Here is a 24,367-nt window from a genome sequence, read left to right as displayed (position 1 = left end):
TGATGCACAGCTACCTCTTGCGCCATGAAGACCTGCCTCAGTGTTGATGCGGCACTCGGTTGACAGTGCCCCATATTCTGGTGCAGTCCCACTTTGACTGCCCTGTGATGAAATCTTCAGTTACCGGACACATTGCTGCTAATTTTATCTGATAGTGCCTCATCGGCTGATTTACGAGGTTGATCCCAAAAGTAAGGTCTCCTGTTTTTTTATAAGTACATAGACCTGTTTATTTCTACAGTGGTTTACATCGGTTTACATCTTGAATATGTATCTATTTTTTGACATAATCACCATTTGTGTCGATGGATTTTTGTAGACACTGTGGCAGTTTTTGTATGCCCATGTCATACCAGCTCGCCGCCATGCTGTTCAGAAAACCGTGAACCTCTTCTTTCACCTCGTCGTCGGAGCTGAATCGCTTTCCGGTCAAATGTTCTTTTAACCCAGGTGATAGTCACTGGACGCCAAGTCAGGACTATCGGGTGGGTGGGTGATTATGTTCCACTGAAACTGTTGCAGGAGAGCAACAGTTTGCTGAGCAATGTGTGGGCGAGCATTGTCATGGAGAATGTGTACGCCCTTGCTCAACATTCCTCTTCTCCGGTTCTGAATTGCCCATTTGAGTTTTTTCAGAGCCTCACAGTACCTGTCAGCGTTAATTGTGGTCCCAGCGATTCAGCTCCGACGACTAGGTGAAAGAAGCTGTTCATAACTTTCTGAACAGCATGGCGGCGAGCTGGTATGACATGGACATACAAAAACTGCCACAGGGTCTACAAAAATGCATCGACAGAAATGGTGATTATGTCAAAAAATAGCTAAATGTTCAAGCTGTAAACTGATGTAAACCATTGTAGAAATAAGCAGGTCTATGTTCTTATTAAAAAAATAGGAGACCTTACTTTTGGGATTACCCTCGTAGTTTTACGCTTTATTCATGAGGGTGGGTTTTATCGTTTGATCTAGGTTTTAGCGCATGTCCTTTGTCCCTCTGTGTCCTCCACCCTAGTGCTCTTAGGGTGGAGGTTTTAATGTATTGCGGAGTGGCTGGCTTCTCCTTTTTATACTCGTGGTCAGCCAGCCATGGTTATCTGGTTCGTTGTTTTAGTCTCTTCTACCTGTTACTTGCATTTCTGTGGTTTTCTTCTTTCCTCTTGTCCATTTAAGTGATTGTTGCCCTTCTGTCGTTCTTGTAGTTTTTCCTTTCTCTCTGTTTTGTGTTGTCAGTCTCGCTTGTTTTCTTCTCACCCTTGTTGCATTGTTTTATTCACAACGAGGGACCGATGACCTAGCCTTCCTCCCTCTTTTAAACCAACCAGCCAACCTGAAGATGGGATTAGTGTCCTGAAATGCCGCCCGGAGTGGCCAAGCAGTTCTAGGCGCTACAGTCTGGAACCGCGCGACCGCTACAGTCGCAGGTTCGAATCCTGCCCTGAGTGTGGATGTGTGTGATGTCCTTAGGTTAGTTAGGTTTAAGTAGTTCTAAGTTCTAGGGGACTGATGACCTCAGCAGTTAAGTCCCATAGTGCTCAGAGCCTTTTTTGTCCTGAAACACGGGTGGTATACGTCCCTCTATCCAAGTAAAGGAACTCTAATATTACAACTACAGTGGATTTTATTCACTACGGACAATATGTTTTATAGCTTTATCACTGTCTATTATTATTATTATTATTATTATTATTACTGTCATCATCATCATCTATATTGGCTGAAGGTTACATTGAAGACACAACCAGCTATAGGTGTAACAGTACAGAGTTAAAGCAACTTTCAAGTTAAATGTACAGAGTAAGGTTAGCTGTGGGGATAACCAATATGCAGAGGAGACTGTCTCCATAATAATATTTGACCTCTTGGGCTTTTAGTACCAAGTTTGAATATGTATCTCAGCTTCATTTAAATATTCTGTATCAGTTTGTACTAACTTACAATGAATCGGTAGAGTAAGGTGGTCGCACTTGTAGGTAGGGAAAAACCCCTTGCAACCAGTTTCCTGTGCAGTATTTCTTGTACTTCCTTGTATGTAATGCATGTCAATGTTAAATGATTCATATCTGCCATGTCAGTGTAATCCTCGATACAATGTCCACAAACTAGAATTTTTATTTGATTTAAATGTGCGGGGTAACATCATGCACCAGCCTCTCATACAAATACTGGACATCATGTGATGTTTACTTAGCTTCACACAGTCAAGGGAAGATACTTGGCTGTGTGGCTGCTAGGTGTCTCCCCTTATGTTGCGGAGACATGTGCCATTCACGGTTCCAATCGTGGTAAGCAGCTTTCTTGATTGAAAGTTTGAAATCTGTTAGAGTGATAGGTGTTCAGTGGAACTGTCATTCAGTAATGCTCATCTTTGCTAGGTAGTCAACTATTTCATTATGTTAAATGCCCTGATGACCTTTTATCTATAGCAAGTGGACATTTATCTCATTTTCCTTGCTTCTGTGATGGTATCCAATATATCCAAAATACATCACATTTGTTAGTCTGCCCCTGTCAAATTGTTCATAACACTTTAGGAGCCTGTGAATATCAATACGAGCTTCAATATTTGTATGCCTTACCAAATGGCCTCCCATATGGTCGATAGCACCACTGCATGGATAGAAGTTTCAGGTGGAAGTGCAATACTTTTCTAGATGCCAATGGCAAGGCTGAAGAAAGCGTATCCCACACCCTCATCTGTTTTAGAGCCATCTATGTATACACGAGTGTGCTGTGGCCAATATCGTTCTATAAATTTCTCTAACTCAAAATTGAGTACTATTTTTTCAAAACTTGCTTTCTGCAAAATTGTAATTTTACATGAAACGCAAAAGACTGTTTAGGAGTTTGTATTTGGATGAAAATTTTGCGAACTTCACGTGTAATGTATTGATTTTTAAATAGTGATTGATTCATCCATAAATCAAAAGACCAATCTGTCTATTTAAAAAAGACCAGGAAAAATATCAAATTATTTCAAAACTTACTTTCTGTATAACATACTGTTGTACAAATTCGTTTCCTGTCATCAATTTACCAAAGAAACACAATAAACAAGTAAATTACATACAATTTTTTTAAGTATTACTGATGTAGGATGCAGTAATTGCATTAAAACAAACACTTAAATATTTTGAGTCAATCCACTTAACATGTTTATAGTCTAGTGTCTCACTGTTTCCCTCAGCATCTACGTTTTCTATCAGCTCACTTATGTTTCAAAAGAGGACATGCAAATGATGACAGGCAGAGGTTAGTAGAGGTTAGAAAAGATTCAATGCACGAAGCATACAACAGCTATCACCTTAATACCTTGGCCCAAGATCTGGCTGAGGGGTCAAAAAAATTCTGGTCCTATGTAAAATCTGTAAGCGGGTCTAAGGCTTCCATCCAGTCACTCACTGACCAGTCTGGTTTTGCAGAAGTTTTAAATTCCATGTTTAAGAAACTGTTCATGCAGGGGAATTGTACAAACATACCGTCGTTTGACCATTGCACAGAGTCCTGTATTTTTGTAAACAGTGTACACGATTTCTCAATTCTCTCCCTTGCGATCAGTCTACAATAAGTTGCTATGTCAGTGAGTGTGTACTGTAATTTTATCTGGTTGACAGGATAGTTCTGCAAGTCGTGGAAGGAAGCTGTTGTAATCATCCCTCTTAATAGTTGGGAAGGACTGCACATGCATGACTAGTACTGTAGTGTTGCCCTCACATTGTCGATAATGTCAGTGTAAAAAGTTTGACTTTGTTGATGGAGTCGCAACCTCACCTCTGCTTGCACCGCTTCATCACTATCAAAATGAAGTCTTCAAAGGTGTTTTGGAAACAGTTGAGAGTCAAATGGGGCCAAGTCGGGACTGTATGGACGATGATCGATGACAGTGCACCCAAAGCGTGCTGTTCCCCACACAATGACACAATTACATTACACACTGCCATGTTACACATTACAATTTAGAGCTACATACAATTTGGAGCCCTGTAGAGGCAGAGGGCTGCAAATGTGTAGACATGAAGAATAAATACGTAGTACGTTAATAACATATGTTTTGTTTAAAATGTTAGTGTGTCACACAAAAAATTCGGAGGCATTACTTTTCAGCGTTTCCTCGTTCTTGGAGGCATAATATCCTTAACCACTAATGGAATGCGTCTTCAGCAGTTGATTGCAGCCATTGAGGTCTTTTGGGATCTGTGTGACAAAATGTCTTTTAGAGATGGGTGCTAGAGTCATGCACAATGCAGGTTTCAGTCTGCCCAACCTGTGCCATGTGCATGCACTGTATGGGGTGAGCTAGCTGGCTAGCCCATCAGACTGTCAGTTCACCAGCCCACTGCACTACATGCTCTGCTTCCAGCTTTCTGCTTGTGCTGTGATGTGCATGGCTTCTGTTTGCAATGTTCTGAAATGTGTGGGGAGGAAATACAGTTTTGACAGTATATTCTACTTGACTTCTATTATGTGTCAGTGGATTCTTACATTGTGATTATCAGTGACTCCACCCACCAAGAATGCAGTGACTTACATTCCATCCATGTGCTTGATTGGCACTGTTTGGAAATTAAGAAGTGAAATTGGAAAAATGTATCCAGAACATTGGTGTCACATAACCTCCTGTAATTGTAAAATATATGTTGTTGTTACTGTAACTGGCTGGCAGTAAAAAGGATGGGTGAACTGGCAATGAAGTGAAGCATGCACACTCAAAAGATTCCACCTGCCCCTGCGTAATTAATTGAAATAACAAAGATTCATATTCATGCAGGGCATAATGCTGCAAAAGCCACAGGCTGGCCCAATGAATAGCTTCAATACATTGCTTTGCAGGCTCATTAGCAACAAGCCGGCAAGGGGTGTCAATGCAGTTGGGCTGACTCAGTGGGCTGCACTTAGCCTTGCAGTTGTGCAAGCCAGCTTGTCTGGCCTATGTATCATACTGACCATATTGCAAAACAAGGATCAGGTAGGCTGAAACCTGCCTATGTTTATCTCTAATGGGTGCGGCTGATTTAAAAGTTTTACACTGAAATAGGAATAGGTCTTCTTAAGAGGTGTTGAATTATTTTATAGTTGAAAAATTTTCAAAAGGAATGCATTTCAGATTTAACTTTTAAAATTTAGTGGAGTTTGGACCTACAGTTTGAAGCTCATGATCTCCAATTTCTGGTGAGTTGTTTTCCCAAACCACATCTTCAGAATTCACCTTTCCAATGAGAACACTGTATTTACTGCTGAGCTGCATGCAATTGGGAAGGCAATAGAGTAGATGACGAAACATCAAAGCAACTAGTTTGTTACCTGCTTTGATTCCCTTAGTGCCATATAAGCTGTACGCCAAATGTACCCAGTAGAAACAAAATTATCCAGAAATAAATCTACATATATACTCCACAAGCCATCTTATGGTGTGTAGCACATGGTATTTTATGTAACATTCTCATGTATCCCCTTTCATGTTAACAGTGAGTGTTGCGAGAGAAGAATAATGGATGTTCCGTCCCTTTTTGTAAACCACACTGTCATGTACAACACATGCCTTGTAGTTTCTGCCACTGGAATTGAATGATCCTTTCTGTGATGCTTTTGTGCTTATTAAATGAACATGTGCTCAAACACGTTCACATATTCCTCTTGTTTTGTTCTGCTGTGTTTTGTCCATCAGTCCTATCTGGTAAGGGTCCCAGACTGCCAAGCAGTACTCAGGTATATGTTGAATGAGGGTTTTATAAGTTATCTCCTTCGTGGGTGGACCACACTTCCTGAGAATTCTTCCAGTTAATCTCTTTTTTGGACTCTGCCTTTCCTATGTTTGGTTTTATTTGGCTGTTCCACTATATCTTGCTCTACACACATACTCCCAGGTATTTAATTCATATGACTGTCTGTAGTGGTTATTTGACAGCTGTGTTATCAGACAGTAATGCGTCTTCTCGCTTATTTGTGTTACATTTGTTTAAGTTGAGAGATGAGGAAAAACAAAAATTGGCCAGGACACTGGCTGAGAAGAGACTGCATCATAACAGACACATTAGAAGGGATAGTGGCATGGAAAAGGACCAGAGGAGCAGTGCAGCTGCAAAAATAGGTTTGTGTAATCATGATCTTACAAAACTGTGTCTGTAAAAATCTTTGGGAAAGTAACATGCACTACTTAGTTCACAAAACATTTAAATTGTCGGACAAAACAAAAATTTATACACTGATACTCTGCATACCATGGAGGGTGCTGGACAACCTACAAGCTGAATGGTAAATTATTGATCTGAAAGGAAGCCACAATATTGTGTCACACATTGGCATGCAGGAAACAGACATTTGCGGCCTCCATGTTTTGGCCCTTGTTAAAAACTTTAGACATCATCTGGTGAGAGTGCTAGATATTTTTCAGCATTGGGAAGTTGTATAGGGGCATGTTCAGCATTCATCACAGATTACTATCCATTCCAGAAAAGTGTGACCTACTACCATGTTATTGTTTATGTAGCCAAGAAATGTCATTGCTCTCCAGTGCTTGTGGTTGTTTATCAGGTTCTTTGGCCTGCAATGGACACTGACTCGTGCAAAATTCAGTTACCCATGTCCTTTATTTTACACTTTAGCATAGAGATTATGGAATCTCTCTGTAAATGTTCCCGTGTTATTGGTCTACCTGCATCACATCTCAGACATTTGTCAGTATCGTCGTATTTACTAGTGATACAAAATGATGCTCAACAACAAGCGCGACACTGCCAACACCTGTGCCGACAGGCTGGCCAAACAGGCTTTCTGGAAACCACTTCTGGAGATGGGCATCTCTGAACCTGACCTGCGTTCTGACTTATGCCGCAGAGTTTTTTGGCTTTGGGAGACGGAATGGCATAACAGTACACACAACAGACTGCGTGTCATTAAGGAGACTGCAAATGTGTGGAAGTCTTCCATGCGGGCCTCTCGGAAGGAATCAGTTGTCCTCTGCCGGCTCCACATTGGCCACACTTGGGTGACCCATGGTTACCTCTTGCGCTGTGAAAACCTGCCTCAGTGTCAGTGCGGTGCCTGGTTGACAGTGGCCTGATTCTAGTGCACTACTTTGACTGCCCAGCAACGAAATCTTGGGTTACCGGACTAGTTGCCGCTCATTTTATCTGACAACGCCTCATTGGCTGATTTAGTTTTACGTTTTATTTGTGAGGGTGGATTTTATCATTTAAGTTTTAGTGGATGTCCTTTGTCCCTCTGTGTCCTCCACCCTAGTGCTTTTAGGGTGGAGGTTTTAATGTGTTGCAGAGTGGCTGGCTTTTCCTTTTTATTCTCGTGGTCAGCCAGCCACTGTAATCTGGTTTCTTGTTTTACTCTTTTCTGTTTCTATCATCTCTGTGTTGTTTTCTTGTCCTCTTTTGGTCCATTTAGTGTTCGTTGCATTTCCTTCATTCTTGTGATTTTGCCTTTCTTTCCATTTTGTGTTATGTGTCTCGTCTATTTTATTCTCACACGTGTGGCATTCTTTTCTTAGGAGTGAGGGAATGATGACCTTGTAGTTTGGTCCCTTCCCCCCTCTTTTAAACCAACCAACCAACCAACAACACCTAAAGACTTGTACAACGTGGAGATGTTGGTATGATCTTAGGCACCTTCCACGTTCGAAGCATTTCAGTCCAAATTCCATTAAGACTATGTGCTTTCACTCACAAAAACAAACTACAGCTTGTTGGTCATCCTGTGTAGAAGACCTTACCACATACTCCATCCTTGGCCATTACTTCATTCTGTTGCATTCAGGGTGGTCCTACTCCTCTAACTCATGATACCTACCATAAGATACTGAAACTACTTGTTTCATAACTCACAGATCTCTTATCGTAGTAATACAGAAAAAAAGGAAGAGTTGCATACAGGTTTCCATTCTGCTGTTGCAGTAACATATGATACCCGGGTGGATTTGGGTATTTCTGGTGTCAGAACAGAAATGTATTTTTTCTACATCACAACAGTCTCCCTCTCTGGCTGTGTGGGTGGTTGGATTAGAGAGAGAGAGTGTGTCTCTGTATATATTATTATTGTTGTTATTATTATTATTATTTTCTGCACGATACAATTTCAGCTGTGGAGATATTTTCAAGTGAATGAAATACATTTCAAGTATAACATGGTGAAAATGTGGAATGCAAAACAACTGTTGATATTTAGTTGAAAGAACAAAAAGAAGACTGGCATGGTATAACCCATCAAATGGGCGTTCTTGAGCTACAGTGTAGGCTTTCATCATCTCAGACAAAGGTAACAAATGTAAGGGATTGGCCTAACATCAAATAAAAATTAAGCATAAATTTAATAGAATTAAAAATAGTAGGCATAAGGTAAAGGAGAAATTCAAATATTAAAACACTTACACACTTACCATATTACCAGACTTTACAATTAAAAACATGAGACCAAGTGTTGAGCAGCAGTGGTGCTATGTAACACTTGGGACTGTAAGAGTGTGTATTGGACGTAGAGTGGACAACTTGCAGCGAGAAATAAATTGAAGCAACAATATATACTCTGTGTTACTCAGAAAATGTTACAAAAGTATTTGTTAACATACGAAGGCGGCAGGGCAGTGTATGAATAGCAGGGACGGAAGAGAGAATTAGCTTCCCCACCCCCTGCAGTTAGGGTTCGTAGGGAGGTCACACCTATATTTCTCTTAACATAGAAATAACACAGTATTATAATTACCAAATGTTAAAATAAAATATTAAATGTGATAATATTTTTGTGACAATTTTGTTTTGCACATTATATTACAGTAGTACAAGATAAGCCTGTGCACAGTTTCATGTCTTCTTCCTCCACAGCAACAGCAATGATGGGACTTCTGGATATAATAGTAATCAATAATAGTTAAATCTGACAATATTTTCTTGACTATTTTTTTTTCATCACACTTTGCTAAAATAGATGAAAGATAAGTCCACATACATTGTCCTATCTTCATCCTTAACAGCTTTGGCATTGAAAGAACATTTAGATAAAACATGAACCCAGTAGTACTTAAATTGTACTCAAACTCTGCTATGTATCACCTCAGTCGGAGGACTCCATTGAAAGCTGTATGGCATGTCACGTAGAGAAAAGTCTTGTACCTTGAGAATACAGGGGGCAAGTCTTGTACCTTGAGAATACAGTATTTAAAGCACTCACATAATTCTGCACAACTTAACAGGTGCGTGATTCATGATAGAGAACTAGCCCCTGCCATTATAGTGGATGTGTCTCATAAAAGTCTTCAGACATATTTTCTCTGGTGTTTCAGCAGATTTTTCAGTTTGGTTTTTGTGGTGTGTAGTTGGAGTCAGCCCAGCCAGTTATTGTTCATAAAGTCTTTCATGCGACACCCTGTGTCAACAGAAAGTGTCAGTTTTTTTACCCACCCGTTATGAACAAAATGATAAGTAAAGCAGAATTTTACCTGTTTGATAGAGAAATCCTAAATTAGTGTAGTGTGATATTTCTTTCATTGATATATATTAACAGGGACAGTAAAACACAAATAATATCCAGTACTCCAGCAAAGTGTCACGTCCCACCCTGGCCCACGCTGACTGCTACCGCCAAGCAGTAGTGCTGCTCAGTTGCTGCTGGAGTACTATTTATTCTTCATATTTCATTGTCCCTATTAATAAATATTGATAAAACAGTATTGTGCTATGCTAATTTGAGACTGATCTATCGAATGGGCACATAGAATTCCACTTTAAAAATAAATTTGTTCATAATGGGAAACAAACTGATGCTTTCCCTCGACACTGAGCATTGTATGAAAGATGTGATGATTAGTATTCATTTTTGGGGCTGAATCGAGCTACAAATTACAAAAATGATATTGCAAATATCTGCCAAAGCTCCAGGGAAAATATGCCTGACTTGTAAGGTGTGTGTGTGTGTGTGTGTGTGTGTGTGTGTGTGTGTGTGTGTGAAGTTCCAGTTTCAAAATGCTGTATAAAGAGAACCATTGCTCAAAATGATGTCAAGTTCGAACAGCGTCATATTCATGCCCGGGGAAACATCAATGAAAATTTAACCAATAGATAGTGTGTGTACGAGACGCCAAACATGACTGTCTCCATAAAGGTTCACACACTGCTGATAAAGCTTTTACAAGAACAGTGGCTATGTGCTAGTGGCTGTGCAGAAGTTCAGGACAACCAAGGGTATGAGAAAAGGCTTTGGTCCGATGTCTGCTAAGGGTCTGGCGAAAATAATTACAGAATTCGAAAAGGCAAGTTCTTTTGAAGTGCAATGTTGCAGAAGGAGAAAAGAATTGATCTGACATCAGTTAAAGATGTGGTCACACTGTTGCAGGAGAAGTTGAGCAGCAGTGTGGTTTACGTGGTTTGCCTGAATGTCAAGATGAATGTCAAGAATGTCGGAGATGCCTGGGAGCACACCGCATAAAATCGTGCGAAAAATCCTGTATTGCTATCCATACAGAATCATTCATGTTCAGGAGCTGCTTTTTGCTAACCTGTCAGCAAGACAAACATTTGCTCTGGAATTTTTTGCTCACATGGAAGCGGACAGTGAATGTCCATGAAGCGGACAGTGAATGGCCATGGAACATGCTGTGGACAAATAATGCCCCTTTCTAGGAGATGAGTCTTGCGGGTCCTGTTACCTATACCATCATGAGTAAACACTATGAGAGTCTTTTGCACACTGACAACATTCAAATCATTCAACAGATTGGTTCTGTAGGTAGGATTGTTTTCTGTACAATGGCACTCTTCCAAACATTGTACAGCCATGAAAGTGGCTACTGAAGAGGAATTTTGGAAATGCTAGAATTATCAGCCATCATTTCCTTACAGCCTGGCCGTCCAGATCATCTGATCTTGATCCGTGTGACTTCTGGATGTGGCGTTATGTGAAAGATGTTGTGATCAGCTCTCCAGTTACGAACATAGCTGAACTGAAGGTACACATCGCATTCTATACATGACCCCAGAGACACTCTGTTCTGTTGTGGAACATGCTGTTTCCCGATTTCAGCTTGTGGCAGAAAATCATGGACAGCATATTGAACATGTCTTGCACCAGTGCCATGACAACTAGAAACCAGTGTCATTTTGTTTTATTGCAGTTTTTGGTGCCAAGACAGTTAAATACTGATATTATTTTGGCTTTTACATGGTTTTTTGGCATCAGGAAAATTAAAAAATCGATTTTTCCTATTTAATGTGGTGCGACCTTGTCTTGGTAGATGGACTTACCTAACTAACTGTGCCATGACTGTTAACTGATGAACTTGTCATGCACACTGAACAGTATGGATATATTATGAGCAACTTGAACCATAGCATTTGTATTGCGATTCATCTCTCACTTCTAGCTGATTCCATTTTACGTTAAGGGGCTTACAGCACCATCTGTTGCTAAAATTTTCATCAAATTATGGACACACACACACACACACACACACACACACACACACACACACACACACAATCACGGTGTGTATCATAAATAATGGTGTGAACACATGCAGTTGAAAGTACATGATACTAGAAGCAAAAAGTCAAAAATTATTAGAGATACTTTGATAGAAGTGCAAGTGTTTTGAATGAACAGGACAACAGTTACATGACTATACCCATAGTTAAGGGAGGTTTTCAAAGTGTCGTTCATGTACCAGAATGCAGGGTTGTACCAGACACTACAATAAGTTTCGAATCCTTTCAAACATGCCGAGACCAGTTTGAAGTTCTTGATAATCATTGACAAGTCTTCTCCAATTCTTCAACCATTTTGACTGGAATGATTGATGTACACTACAATTTTAAGGTGGCCCTAAATGCAGAAATCATGGGGTTCAGCTCAGCTGATCTTGTGTGTAAGCCACGGTACAGGTCCTTCTCCCCCAAATCATCTTTTGTCATATTGGCGTGTTAGATGTCATCTCGTCATAGCAGCAAAATGTGCCGGTGCTCCATCATGTGTGTGCCACATCCTCTGCCGTTGCTCTAAGGGAACATCATCAAGCAATCTTGCAAGATGATGCCACAGAAGCCGAAGGTAATTCTGTCCATTGGGTTTGTTTGGTAACATGTACAGATCAATAAGACAATCGCCTGTACTCCGTTCATCATAAGAATAAACCTCATGTAAACATTACACTATGTATTCTTCCACATTTGCTGGAACCTCATTGGATTTTGTATCACGTGGAGTGAAAGCCAAGCTGTAGCAAATACCGTCAAGTACGATAATGAGGATATGTTTTATGCTGTGCGTTATGCGTACATAGACTCAGCGATAGTATGGGGCAACAGCTTTACCTGCGCATTTAACTTGGACACCACGAGCCAGGCAAGTGACCCAACTAATCTGCAATGATGTGAACAGTTGTAGTAAATACGTAAAAAGCAACGAGCAGAGAATCATATAGCTTTGAATGTCATTTAATTTTTAAATAGAAGGAAAAAATACATGGTAAAACTCAGATTATATGCTTCTCTGGTGACCAGACGGAAAACATAACATGCTCTTGATCTTAGCTAACATGTTATTGTAATTAAAAAGAAAGAGTTATGAAAATTCCTGATTTTAAGAAGGGTAATTTTTCTGTATCTGCTATATGTGGCATAAAAATGCACTGCTGTGATTTTTCGATCTAGTTAAATATTGAAGCCACTGAAGGTATTACAGGCGGTCGTCTGGTAATCTTTGAACTGCTTGCATATCAGACTCAGAGGAATACATTACAATACTACCATGTTGGTAACAGGGCAATCAGCAACAGAATCCCAAACCACCAAGGAGTCCACATTTCCTCCTCCTCTTTTATGATGTGTTGTTCTGCATTTTCACAAAGCTTCGTGCATTAGTTCCTGTATATTTGGCAGCTTAGATGTCTTATTATTTCTCATGACAAATCCTTTAAGTTGGCTCCAGATCAATTTTGTTGGGTTCAGATTGCAGTGTTAAGGAGACAAATGTAAAACTCAGCATTTATATAGTGTACTCGACACTGTGAAAATTATTGTTTTCCATGTTTCTGTGACGCTTTTCACTGTGGCTCGTGTGAGACCAGTGGGCATATTCTAACAAAGAGTATCTGATTTTTCATTTTTCTCAAAAAAATTCAATTATGTAATTTTTCTAAACTTCAAAATCTTTAACAATCTTTTATAAAGTATCAGTAATTAAGAGTGTGTATTTGGAATGAAAAACAGAATTTTGCGTGTGATATGTAGTTAGAAACTACAAGACCTGCATTTTTCTTGAAAAAAAATGGTTAAGTAGGAGTTAATTACCATACATTTGATAAATTTCATATTAAAATGATTTAGGTATTAAAAAAAAATTATAGAACACGACGGGTCTCAAACCATCACCCACCAGCACACTCGTTTGTAAATCTGCCACGCTTGCACTTATGCCATGAAGATAATTAAAATACTCCTCCTTATATTTGTTACATATTCTTGAAAGCAGTCAGAGCTGGTTTTTTTCTCTGTAATCGTGTGAAAAACATTAACAACAACTTGTTTCTAGCAATTAACAGTGTTACGTGCGATTTGAACAGTGAGACGACTGGAGCACAAGTAGCGCTTACTGAGACTGTGACTGTACACGATTTTAGAAATAAAAATTATGTAGCTAAGGTATGATTAATAAAAACATTGATGGCTGTTAATACATTAGAATGTCTTAAAGTTTCATTTACAGTGACATGGTAATAAGATATCTAATACATAACTTGGACCTGCTTCCAAGAGCGGAACACCACCAGTGTATGAGGGTTATGACTGCTGACCAATCATCACGTTTGTGTTTGTTTACATCAGGTTTATTCTTACGATGAACAGATTATAATACCCCTAACCACACGTACAGTGAGTAACATCACTGATGTAGAGACTAGTGCACAACATGTAGGTTGAAGCCTAGATGATTCCAAAAATGAGAATTGTGATTACTAAACATACCATCATGAGTACCTTGCTTCATCTGTAAATAAAATGTAATTATCAAACATAGGGTTGCCTGCAGCTTGTTGCATCTACTGACAAAATGTTAGTCTAGGATTAAAGTGCAAGTCACTAACAAGGGAAAGCTCCCCATTGTACCCCCCTCAGATTTAGTGGTAAGTTGGTCCATTGGATAGCCCATCAAAAACTGAACACAGATCGAGCATGAAAATAGGAAGAAGGTCTACTGAACTGTGGCGGGGGGGGGGGGGGGGGGGGGGGGGGGGAGGAACTGGAACAGTTAATGGTCCAAATTTAATATCTGCAATATTGAGCAATTGTGTGATCACAGTGTTGGATTGCGAAGCGGAAGATCCAGGTTCAAAACTCACTCAGTCCAATATGTTTATTTTTTCATAGAATTACGAACTTTCCGTCCAGTCATTGACGTGTCTGTTGGCTGTATTCAAATTTGTGTGTGTGTCGTGGTGTAATGTCTGTCTGTATCACAGAATATCAGTCAAGTGGTGAGAATATATTACCGTTGCAAGTAAAAGTGATGAATAGTGACAGCAAGCGAGATGATGCATAGACCTCTCACAGACATGAAAACAAAAAATAAACAGGTGTGAATTATGTTACAATGAAGGAATTCAAGAGTCTAAACTTCCAAAATGGAATGCAAGAGTATAACATGTAGTGCATGTGTAGAACAAGTAGGAGGTACGTACTTCTGGAGGTTTGTTTGTTACATGTCGCTGTTGCAAACTGTCATTATGCCAAGACACACATACAAATTTGAACAGAGTCAGCAGACACATCAATGACCAGACGGAAAGTTCGTAATTTTGTGTGTGTGTGTGTGGGGGGGGGGGTGGAGGATTGGATCAAGTGAGATTTGAACCCAGATCTCACGCTTCACAGTCCAATACTGTGATCACACAACCATGGCACACCGATCATTAACGTTGCTCATCATTGCAGATATTAAATTTGGACCATTCACTGCTTCTGTTTTTCTTCTTTTTTCCACAGTTCTGTATGCCTTCTTCCTGTTTTCATGCTTGATCTGTTTTTAGTTTTTGATGGGCTATCCAATGGGCCAACTTACCCCTAAATCTGAGTGGGGTGTGATGGTAATAAGATATCTAATACATAACTTGGACCTGCTTCCAAGAGCGGAACACCACCAGTGTAGGTGATACAGGTACATTGCATTATTCTCCAAACACTACTGTGACTCATCCCAGGAGTGAGTGTCAAGTCTCCTTCTCGAGATTCCCGGAGAGCATTCGTGCAGGCCTGCATGCTTGCAGTATGTGCAAAGCCCCCAGTTCAGTCTCTCTGAGGCACTGATGGCCCCTCATAAACATTCTAAACACAACTGAACATTTTTGCAAACAACTGACAGGAGTGGCACTCTGTGTATTGTACAGTCATATCCACTTTGTTTGCCACTCTATGTGTTGAGAATGAAAAAGAAAACCACACAACGGTCTGATGTGTGGTGTTTGTGTGTGTGTGTGTGTGTGTGTGTGTGTGTGTGTGTGTGTGTGTTTCATTACATTATAGGCCTAGCGTCATTATATATTGATTTTTAAATATATTATACACAATTATTAAAGTGACTGAGTCATCGTATATTTTTATCCAGAGGTTCTTTCATCGCTTCTCTCTAAACTGTATGTACAGAAGAAGGAAACACTAGTGTTTGAACTAGTGTTTGTTTCTGTTCCTACCTTCATATATTGCACTATGTCATCTTTGGAGGTCAACAAAAATTGTTGTAATGTATTAGAGTGATACGCAGAGTGTATTGTACCTCTGAGGTTTATATCCTACCAGTGGTCCACAAGGTGTTGTACATAGTTCAGTATGCTCTTACACTCATAAGTGGTGTGCTACTTCACTGCTATTCAAGAAACACTAGGTGTTATGCTTGTAATTGTAAAATCTGGTAATGTGGGAAAATGTTTTGTCATATGATCTCATTTATTGTATGCCTACCATTTTTAATTCTAAATAACTTATGCTAAATTTTATTGTATAATCAGCTTATCATCATTGTGTGACTTAATGAATACCTTGACTGTAACCCAAGTATTACTTACTGGGTTATACTTTGTATGTCTTCTGTTTACCCCCCCTGCGGGTTCGGGGGTTAGAATAGGCCCGCTGTATTCCTGCCTGTCGTAAGAGGCGACTAAAAGGAGTCTCAAATGTTTCGGTCTTATGTGATGGTCCCCTCTCGGGTTTGACCTCCATCTTTCTAAATTATTCTGAAGAGCGAGCCAATTGGGGAAGAGCGCCTTACATGGTGCACTGTATCCGTCGTGCATTGAGACCTTTAGCCGGCTTTTTCATCGTTGCAATGGTGTCCCGCTCGTTTTCCATCTCTTGGGCGAGGATACGTCCCTGGGTGCGATTACCGCGCTGCACTCTGCAGTGTTCCTTTTACCTGCGACGACGACCTTGGACATTTTTGCACCTAAGATCCAGCACGGTAGCCAGTCCATTGTGGTGGGGCCGCCATGTACCCTGTTGGTCGTAGCCCCCTGACAACACAGGGATCGCTCTACTGATGCCTGCGCCGTTAACTCCCCACGTATGCCAAGGAGTAGATGCCCATCTCCCTGGGGCATCAGGACTCCCGGCAATGGCCATCCTGCCAGGTGGCTATTGCTGCGGCTGGGTGGCGCCCGTGGGGAGGGCCCTTGGTCGGAGTAGGTGGCATCAGGGCGGATGACAGCCACCAGCAGTCTCTAAGCGTTCGAGGGCTCATTTTAAAGCTAACGTTTATGACCCCAAATCGTTCCCATCCCTGGCCACTCCATGGGAGGAATGAAAGGCAATGAATGACAGTGACGTGTATTCGCCCAGGTATCTCGTCTGTACCAGAGCTGATGGTGACACGTTTCTATCCGTGAAGCCTCAGTTCTTTGTAGAGCATTTAGAGGACACGTTTGGGGAGGTGGAGGGCTTGTCCAAAATGCGCTCTGGTTCAGTTTTGATAAAAACGGCATCCTCTGCCCAGTCACGCAGGTTACTTGCTTGTGACAAGTTGGGGGATGTTCACGTTACCATCACCCCACATAAGAGTTTAAATATGGTCCAGGGTGTTATTTTCCATTGGGACCTCCTTTTGCAGTCTGATGACGAGCTGCGCGCCAATTTAGAGTGCCGAGGTGTACATTTCGTCCGGCGTGTTCATCGGGGTCCGAGGGACAATCAGGTAGCTACCGGTGCCTTCATCTTGGCCTTCGAAGGTGATACCTTACCAGAGAAGGTCAAGGTGATGGTCTACCGGTGTGACGTCAAACCCTATATCCCTCCCCCGATGCGGTGCTTTAAGTGCTGGAAGTTCGGTCACATGTCCTCTCGCTGTACTTCTAGCCTCACATGTCGAGTTTGTGGACGCCCATCTCATCCCGATACTCCATGTGCTCCGCCTCCTGTCTGTGTCAACTGTGGAGAGCCTCATTCCCCTTGCTCGCTGGACTGCAGTATCTTACAGAAAGAACGCAAAATCATGGAATATAAGACCCTGGACCGACTGACTTACACTGAGGCTAAGCGGAAATTTGAACGGCTACATCCCGTGCGCATGATGTCATCTTATGCCTCCACTGTCACTCCTGCTCCAGCTCCTTCAGCTGCAAGATATACAGTCAGCTCTCAGAGTCAGAGGACCTCACCTGCCCCCTTGACGATGGGGGCCCCTTCTCTCGCTGTTGCTCCCACACCATCTACCTCGGGAACAGCACCCACTAAACCACTTTGGACACCAGTCCCCACTTCTAAGCCGGAGAAGCGTAAGTCTTCTTCGACTTCTCTCGCTCGGAAGGGATCCCTTGGGTCACTCCCTTCCCAGGTTCCTACCAGCGGCGCAGCAGACACCAACCGGTGGCTGAAGAAGCCACAGGTCGCTGGTCGACGGGCTTCGTGATCCTCTTCGGTCCTGGAGACTGACTCCAATAAGCCCTCTCAACAACGGCAACCAAAGGAACAGCGAGAGAAAACGACTTTGACGACCCGTAAGTCCAAGACACCTGCGGTGGCACCTACTCCACCGCTACCTAAAAGCTCTGCGTCTGAGGATGAGGTGGAGATCCTTGCGTCCGCTGAGGACCTCGATCTCGCCGATCCCTCAGACGCAATGGATAGCACTTGCACGGAGGCAGCAGGTGACCCAGCGGCGTAATCTGCCTTCCCAGTCCCGTCACACCTTTCTCCGCAATGGAGAATACCATCCTCCAGTGGAACTGCAGCGGTTTCTTCCACCATCTAGCTGAGCTCCGCCAACTTATCAGCCTTCACCCTTTCTTCTGCATTGCTCTTCAGGAAACTTGGTTTCCAGCAATGCGAACCCCCGCCCTCCGTGGCTATTGGGGTTATTATAAGAACTGGGCAGCATATGAAAGGGTGTCTGGTGGCGTTTGCCTCTATGTCCTTCACACTCTGCACAGCGAGTCTGTCCCTCTCCAAACACCTTTAGAGGCTGTCGCTGTTCGGGTGTGGACGCCACAGGCTGTTACCGTCTGCAATCTTTATCTTCCACCGGATGGTGACGTCTCGCAGCATGTCCTGGCTGCGCTGATAGCCCAATTGCCGCCACCTTTCTTGCTATTGGGCGACTTCAACGCCCATAACTCTCTGTGGGGTGGGTCAGTGGCAACAGGTCGAGGCGCCACCGTTGAGCATTTATTGTCGCAGCTCGATCTCTCGATTTTAAATGATGGTGCCTTCACACACTTCAGTGTGGCGCATGGCACATACTCCGCCATTGACCTTTCAATCTGTAGCCCTAGCCTCTTACCGTCTGTCCAATGGAGTGTGCATGATGGCCTGTGTGGTAGTGACCACTTTCCGATCTTTCTGTCACTACCACGGCGTCACTCTTTTTGGCGCCCTAGCAGATGGGCTATGAATAAGGCTGACTGGGACTTGTTCTCCTCCACTGCCGCTATTGAGCCTCTCTCTAATGATGACATTGATGCGGTGGTTCAATCGATCACCACCGGCATCGTTACTGCCGCCGAATCTGCCATTCCCCGTTCCTCTGGGTCCCCTCGGCGGCGGACTGTGCCTTGGTGGTCGCCTGAGATCGCTGCAGCTATTAAAGATCGCCGGCGGGCGCTACAGCATCACAAGTGACATCCCTGCATTGAACACCTCATCACCTTCAAACGGCTGCGTGCGCGGGCCCGCCGCCTTATCCGCCAAAGCAAGCAGGAGTGCTGGGAGCGGTATATGTCCACCATTGTCCTCCATGTCTCTCCATCGCAGCTCTGGGCCAAGATCCGACGCCTCTATGGCTATCGGACCCCTGTCAGCATCCCTGCGCTCTCACTGAATGGAGCAGTTTGTACAGACTCCGGCGAAATTGCCAACAGCTTGGCAGAGCATTTTGCTCTTAGTTCCGCTTCTTCCAATTACCCACTGGCCTTCCGCTCCATTAAAGAGCGGATGGAACGTCGGAGCCTTTCGTTTCGCACCCACCACCCAGAATCTTACAATGCTCCATTCAGTGAGTGGGAATTTCGCAGTGCCCTAGCCCCTTGCCCTGATACCGCTCCTGGGCCAGATGGCATCCACTGTCAGATGCTGAAACACCTTTCAGTGGACTGCCAGCAGCGCCTCCTCGATCTTTACAACCGTCTTTGGGTCGAGGGGGAGTTTCCGTCGCAATGGCGGGAAAGCATTGTCATCCCCGTTTTGAAACCTGGAAAGAACCCTCTGGAGGTGGACAGCTACCATCCCATTAGCCTCACCAACGTTCTTTGCAAGTTGCTTGAACGGATAGTGAGCCGGCGCTTGAATTGGGTACTGGAGTCTCGGGGCCTTCTGGCTCCGTCTCAGGGTGGGTTCCGTAAAGGCCGCTCCGCCGCCGACAATCTGGTGAGCCTGGAGTCGGCCATCCATACTGCCTTTGCCCGCTGTCAGCACCTGGTCGCTGTCTTTTTCGACATGCGGAAGGCGTACGATACGACATGGCGTCGTCACATCCTTTCTACGCTTCATGGATGGGGTCTTCGGGGTCCTCTGCCGATTTTTTATCCACAATTTTCTGTCTTATCGTACCTTCCGCGTGCAAGTCGCGGCCTCGTATAGTTCCTCCCACGTCCAGGAGAACGGTGTGCCACAGGGTTCTGTTTTAAGTGTCTGCCTGTTTTTAATAGCCATTAACGGGCTCGCTACGGCCGTGGGAAATTCTGTCTCTGCTTCCCTGTATGCTGATGACTTCTGCCTTTACTACAGCACTACTGGCTTTGCAGCTGTTGAACGTCAGCTACAGGGCGCTATCCGCAAGGCGCAGTCTTGAGCTGTAGCTCATGGGTTCCAGTTTTCGGCAGCCAAGACCTGCGTTATGCATTTCTGCCGGCGACATACTGTCCACCTGGAGCTGCAGCTTTCTCTTAACGGCGAACTTCTTTCAGTGGTGGAATCACACAGGTTTTTGGGGGTGGCTTTCGATGCCCGGTTGACTTGGCTGCCTCATATCCGGCAGTTCAAACAGGCGTGTTGGCGGCATCTCAATGCTCTGCGATGTTTGAGCCACACCCGCTGGGGCGCCGACCGATCTACCCTGTTCCGGCTCTACCAGGCGTTAATCCAGTCTCGCCTGGATTATGGGAGCCTGGCTTATGGCTCAGCTTCCCCATCTGCGTTGCGGGTGCTGGACCCAATCCTCCATAGCGGGATACGCCTTGCCACTGGTGCTTTCTGCACCAGCCCTGTGGACAGCATACTAGTGGAGGCAGGTGTCCCTCCACTGCGGTTACGACGCCAACAATTACTGGCTGCTTATGCTGCCCACGTTTTTAGCTTGCCCAGGCATCCAAATTACCGTGTCCTGTTCCCGCAGTCAGTCGTCCATCTGCCAGACCGTCGGCCCCGGTCGGGTTGTCCGATCGCCGTACGCATCAAGGAGCTTCTCTCCGGGCTTGGGTTTTTCCCTGTTCCACCTCCTTTCCGGGCACCTCTGCGTACACCCCCGTGGTGTGTTCCTCGCCCTTGTCTTCGGTTCGACTTGGCACAGGGCTCGAAGGACTCAGTCCCTCCAGAGGCCTTCCGCCACCGCTTTTATTCCATCCTGGCCATGTATCAGGGCTCTGGAATTGTTTACACTGACGGTTCGATGGTTGCTGGTCGTGTCGGGTATGCGCTAACTCTAGGGGACCATTCCGAACAACGTTCCTTGCCGGATGGCTGCAGCGTTTACACTGCTGAGCTGGTCGCCATCTTTCGTGCCCTAGAGTATACCCGCTCCTGCTCAGGTGAGTCCTTCGTTATCTGTAGCGATTCCCTGAGCGGTTTACGAGCTCTCGACCAGTGTTTTCCTCGTTCTCGTCTGGTGATGGCTATCCATGAGTGCCTGCATACTCATGCGCGTTGCGGCCGCTCTGTGGTCTTTGTGTGGACCCCCGGTCACGTCGGTATCCCGGGCAACGAACATGTTGACCGCCTGGCCAAACAGGCCACCAGTGAACCCACCCTGGACATTGGTCTCCCGGAGACTGATTTGTGGGCAGTCTTCCGCCGCGAAGTTCTCTCGCTTTGGGACACTGAATGGCGCAATCTGCCCACGCCAAACAAACTCCGTTCTCTCAAGGCGACGACACGTGTGTGGCAGTCATCCATGCGAGCCACTCGCAGAGATTCAGTTGTTCTTTGTTGGCTCCGCATTGGCCACACCCGACTGTCTCACAGTTACTTATTGCGTCGTGAGGACCCGCCTCTCTGTCGCTGTGGGGCGGTTTTGACGGTGGTGCACATTTTATTAACTTGTCCGCTTTTAACTGTGCTCAGGCAGACATTTGCGCTGCCTGATACACTCCCTGTCCTTTTACTAGATGACTCTGCCATGGTGGACTTAGTTTTGTGTTTTATTCGGGCAGGGGGTTTTTATAGTTTAATCTGAGTGTTTATGTTTTTTAGTGTTGATTCTGGCTTTTAGCCTCTGATTTTAAACTGAGTTTTTAATGTGTTCTTGGTGGTTGGCTTTTCCTCTTTTTTTCTCTATGGTCGGCCAACCACCGTCACACTATGTGTGTTTTAATTTGTTTTGTCTGATCTGTGTCGGAGACTTTCTCATCCTGTGTCATCTGACGTCTTTCCTGCTGTTCGTTTTTTATTCTCTTTGGGCGGTTTTAATTTTTTGGAAAAAGGGACTGATGACCATCGCAGTCTGGTCCCTTTAATCCCACAAACCAACCAATCAACCAATCTTCTGTTTACTCCTTTGACTAAACAACCAATGATTGTTTTGTATTTTATATTTTAACTGTGTTATGACCTATATCACGTTTGAAGTATACACTATGAATGTGAAGCAGTGGAATATTTTAATCCAACCAATGGCAGACTGTACAGGTAACATTGTTCAGAAAATTTGTGGTAGCTGTACGCAGTATTTCGAGTAAAGTTTTATTAGGTAACCAAATCTCCATTGAGCTTACTGCATTTGGTGGGATGTGATTCCAATTATTTTATACATTTAGAAGAGAAATTGGTGTATGCCTAAGTGTAATACATTACAGATAACATATTGACTCATCAGAGATCTTATCTCTTGAATTCATATTTTGGACTTGGGCAACAGCACAGCAAAACATAAGATGGCTCCAAATTTGGGGACTTGGATGAGTAGAGAACTAATTCAAAACCCAGGTCTTACACTATTGCCAGCCAATGTGCAAGCAGGTGCAAAAATGTTTTTTGTACGCTATAATAATATCTGTTGTTTGTGCTTCAAAAAAAGTACAGACAGTCTCATAATTTTGGGAAAAGCCAGTGTTTATTCATGAAAAGGTAATCAGTCACATCAACACCTTGTGAGTTTCAAAACAGCCAGAATGAGTTTTCTAAAAAAGAATGATTTTTTAAATGCATTTTCACTTTCATCAGTTTACTGTTGATGTGTCTGATTGCTATAATTCTGGATTTGTTTTGCCTACAGTCACATAACAATACTTTGGATTATATTTCCAATTTTTCAAATGTGACTTTGGGATGTCCTTCTTAGAGTGTTTTTGTTTTCGACCATTTTGTTTGAAGGAAACTATTTTGTGCATCTGGCATGTCCAAAATCTGCAGTGTTCATAGTACCTTTGTAATGCCTTTGCCTATTAATGAATAGTCTCAAGTGTTGTTGCTAAGTCTCCATGAGCTTCCTCAACACAGTTTGTATCTGGTTTGCAGCCCATCTTTGTAAATAAAAAAAATGTTTATTGTTGAAGAAGATAGCAGGAACAGTCAACTTGGTTGCATTGTGTTGACAAAACTAGTTGTTAAATAAATTAAGTCATTTGCAGCTTCTCAGCAGTCATGTCTTCTTTTTTCAAGTTAAAAGAGTCAGTTGTACCTAATGATGCTGGCAATGAAAATTCCTTCTAATTCATTTACTTTATGGATTTTCCCCACTCAGTGTTGTGTAGCAGTAATTTTATTTTTATTAATTCTGAACAGAAGACACCCTAGCCAGTATATTGTCCTCGTATTTTCATTTTATTCTAATGAGAGTCCTACAGTAACATTTTTCATAATGATTTTCGGCTCAGTACAAGAGAAGAAGTAACAGAGAATAAAAAATATATAACTAGACAAAATCCTCAAGTTAACTGCTGACACTAATACTATTGCCATGCAGTTCAGTGCCCGTGACAGAAAAGCTGTCGCACGCCATAAGGGACTTTTAGTGTAAAACACACACACGCACAGAAAAAGTGTAAAATGGAAGAAATGTATGACTAGGAAAGGGATGCATGAATATTATAAACTATATCCCACTTGGGACTTTCATTATTAACAATAAATGCAGTAGTAACGTGATGAAGATAGACAAATTAATGAACATTACAGTTATTTATGTCATTATGTTCTGTGATTCCACAGTGTTCTTTGTAATTTATATTAAACCACAAATGCCTTTTTTTTGCAGGGAAAGTATGCCCAGCCATTTTAAAGTGAAGGAATACTGTCCATTAGTTTTTCGGAATCTCAGGGAAAGGTTTGGCATCGATGATGTCGACTACAAGGAATCAATGACACGGTATGCAGATATGCACTTGAAGGTTTCTTATTAACATTTTTTTGTCTTATATCTTGATTCTGAAGGTGTGTGGAAGAGCAGATGTCACAGTGTAGCTTCTGTTGTGCATATGATTGTCAGCAGACTCATTGCAGGAGTCAGTTGCGTAAGATTTGCTTTTTGGAGATGTTTCCACTTATTCTTCAAATTGTTCAGGTATATATTACTCTAAAATAAAATGCATGTGTATGTTCATAGTTTTAACATATTTCAAGTGACATTCTCACGCGAAAACACTATTTTTTCATAATTTTTGTAACAGTCTTTGAACTTACTATTAATGGAGTTCAAGAAGTAAGTAAGATGTTCTTTGAGCTGTCTTTTGTCAAGAGTAATTATG

General features: G+C 42.8%; 1 protein-coding gene across 2 annotated transcripts in view; it reads left to right on the top strand.

Moving 5' to 3' along the window:
* LOC126248923 (phosphatidylinositol 5-phosphate 4-kinase type-2 alpha) overlaps window positions 1-24,367 on the top strand; it is a 113,454-nt gene that overhangs the window by 17,972 nt on the left and 71,115 nt on the right. For both annotated transcript variants that reach the window (XM_049950417.1, XM_049950418.1), the window contains exon 3: window positions 23,878-23,988. In XM_049950417.1, coding sequence (XP_049806374.1) covers window positions 23,878-23,988 — 111 coding nt within the window. The remainder of the gene's footprint in view (window positions 1-23,877; window positions 23,989-24,367) is intronic.

Source organism: Schistocerca nitens, chromosome 3 (genome assembly GCF_023898315.1).
Source record: "Schistocerca nitens isolate TAMUIC-IGC-003100 chromosome 3, iqSchNite1.1, whole genome shotgun sequence".
NCBI classification, from domain to species: domain Eukaryota; kingdom Metazoa; phylum Arthropoda; class Insecta; order Orthoptera; family Acrididae; genus Schistocerca; species Schistocerca nitens.
The sequence above is the reverse complement of the archived record's forward strand: the minus strand, read 5'-3'. Positions and strand labels throughout refer to the sequence as shown.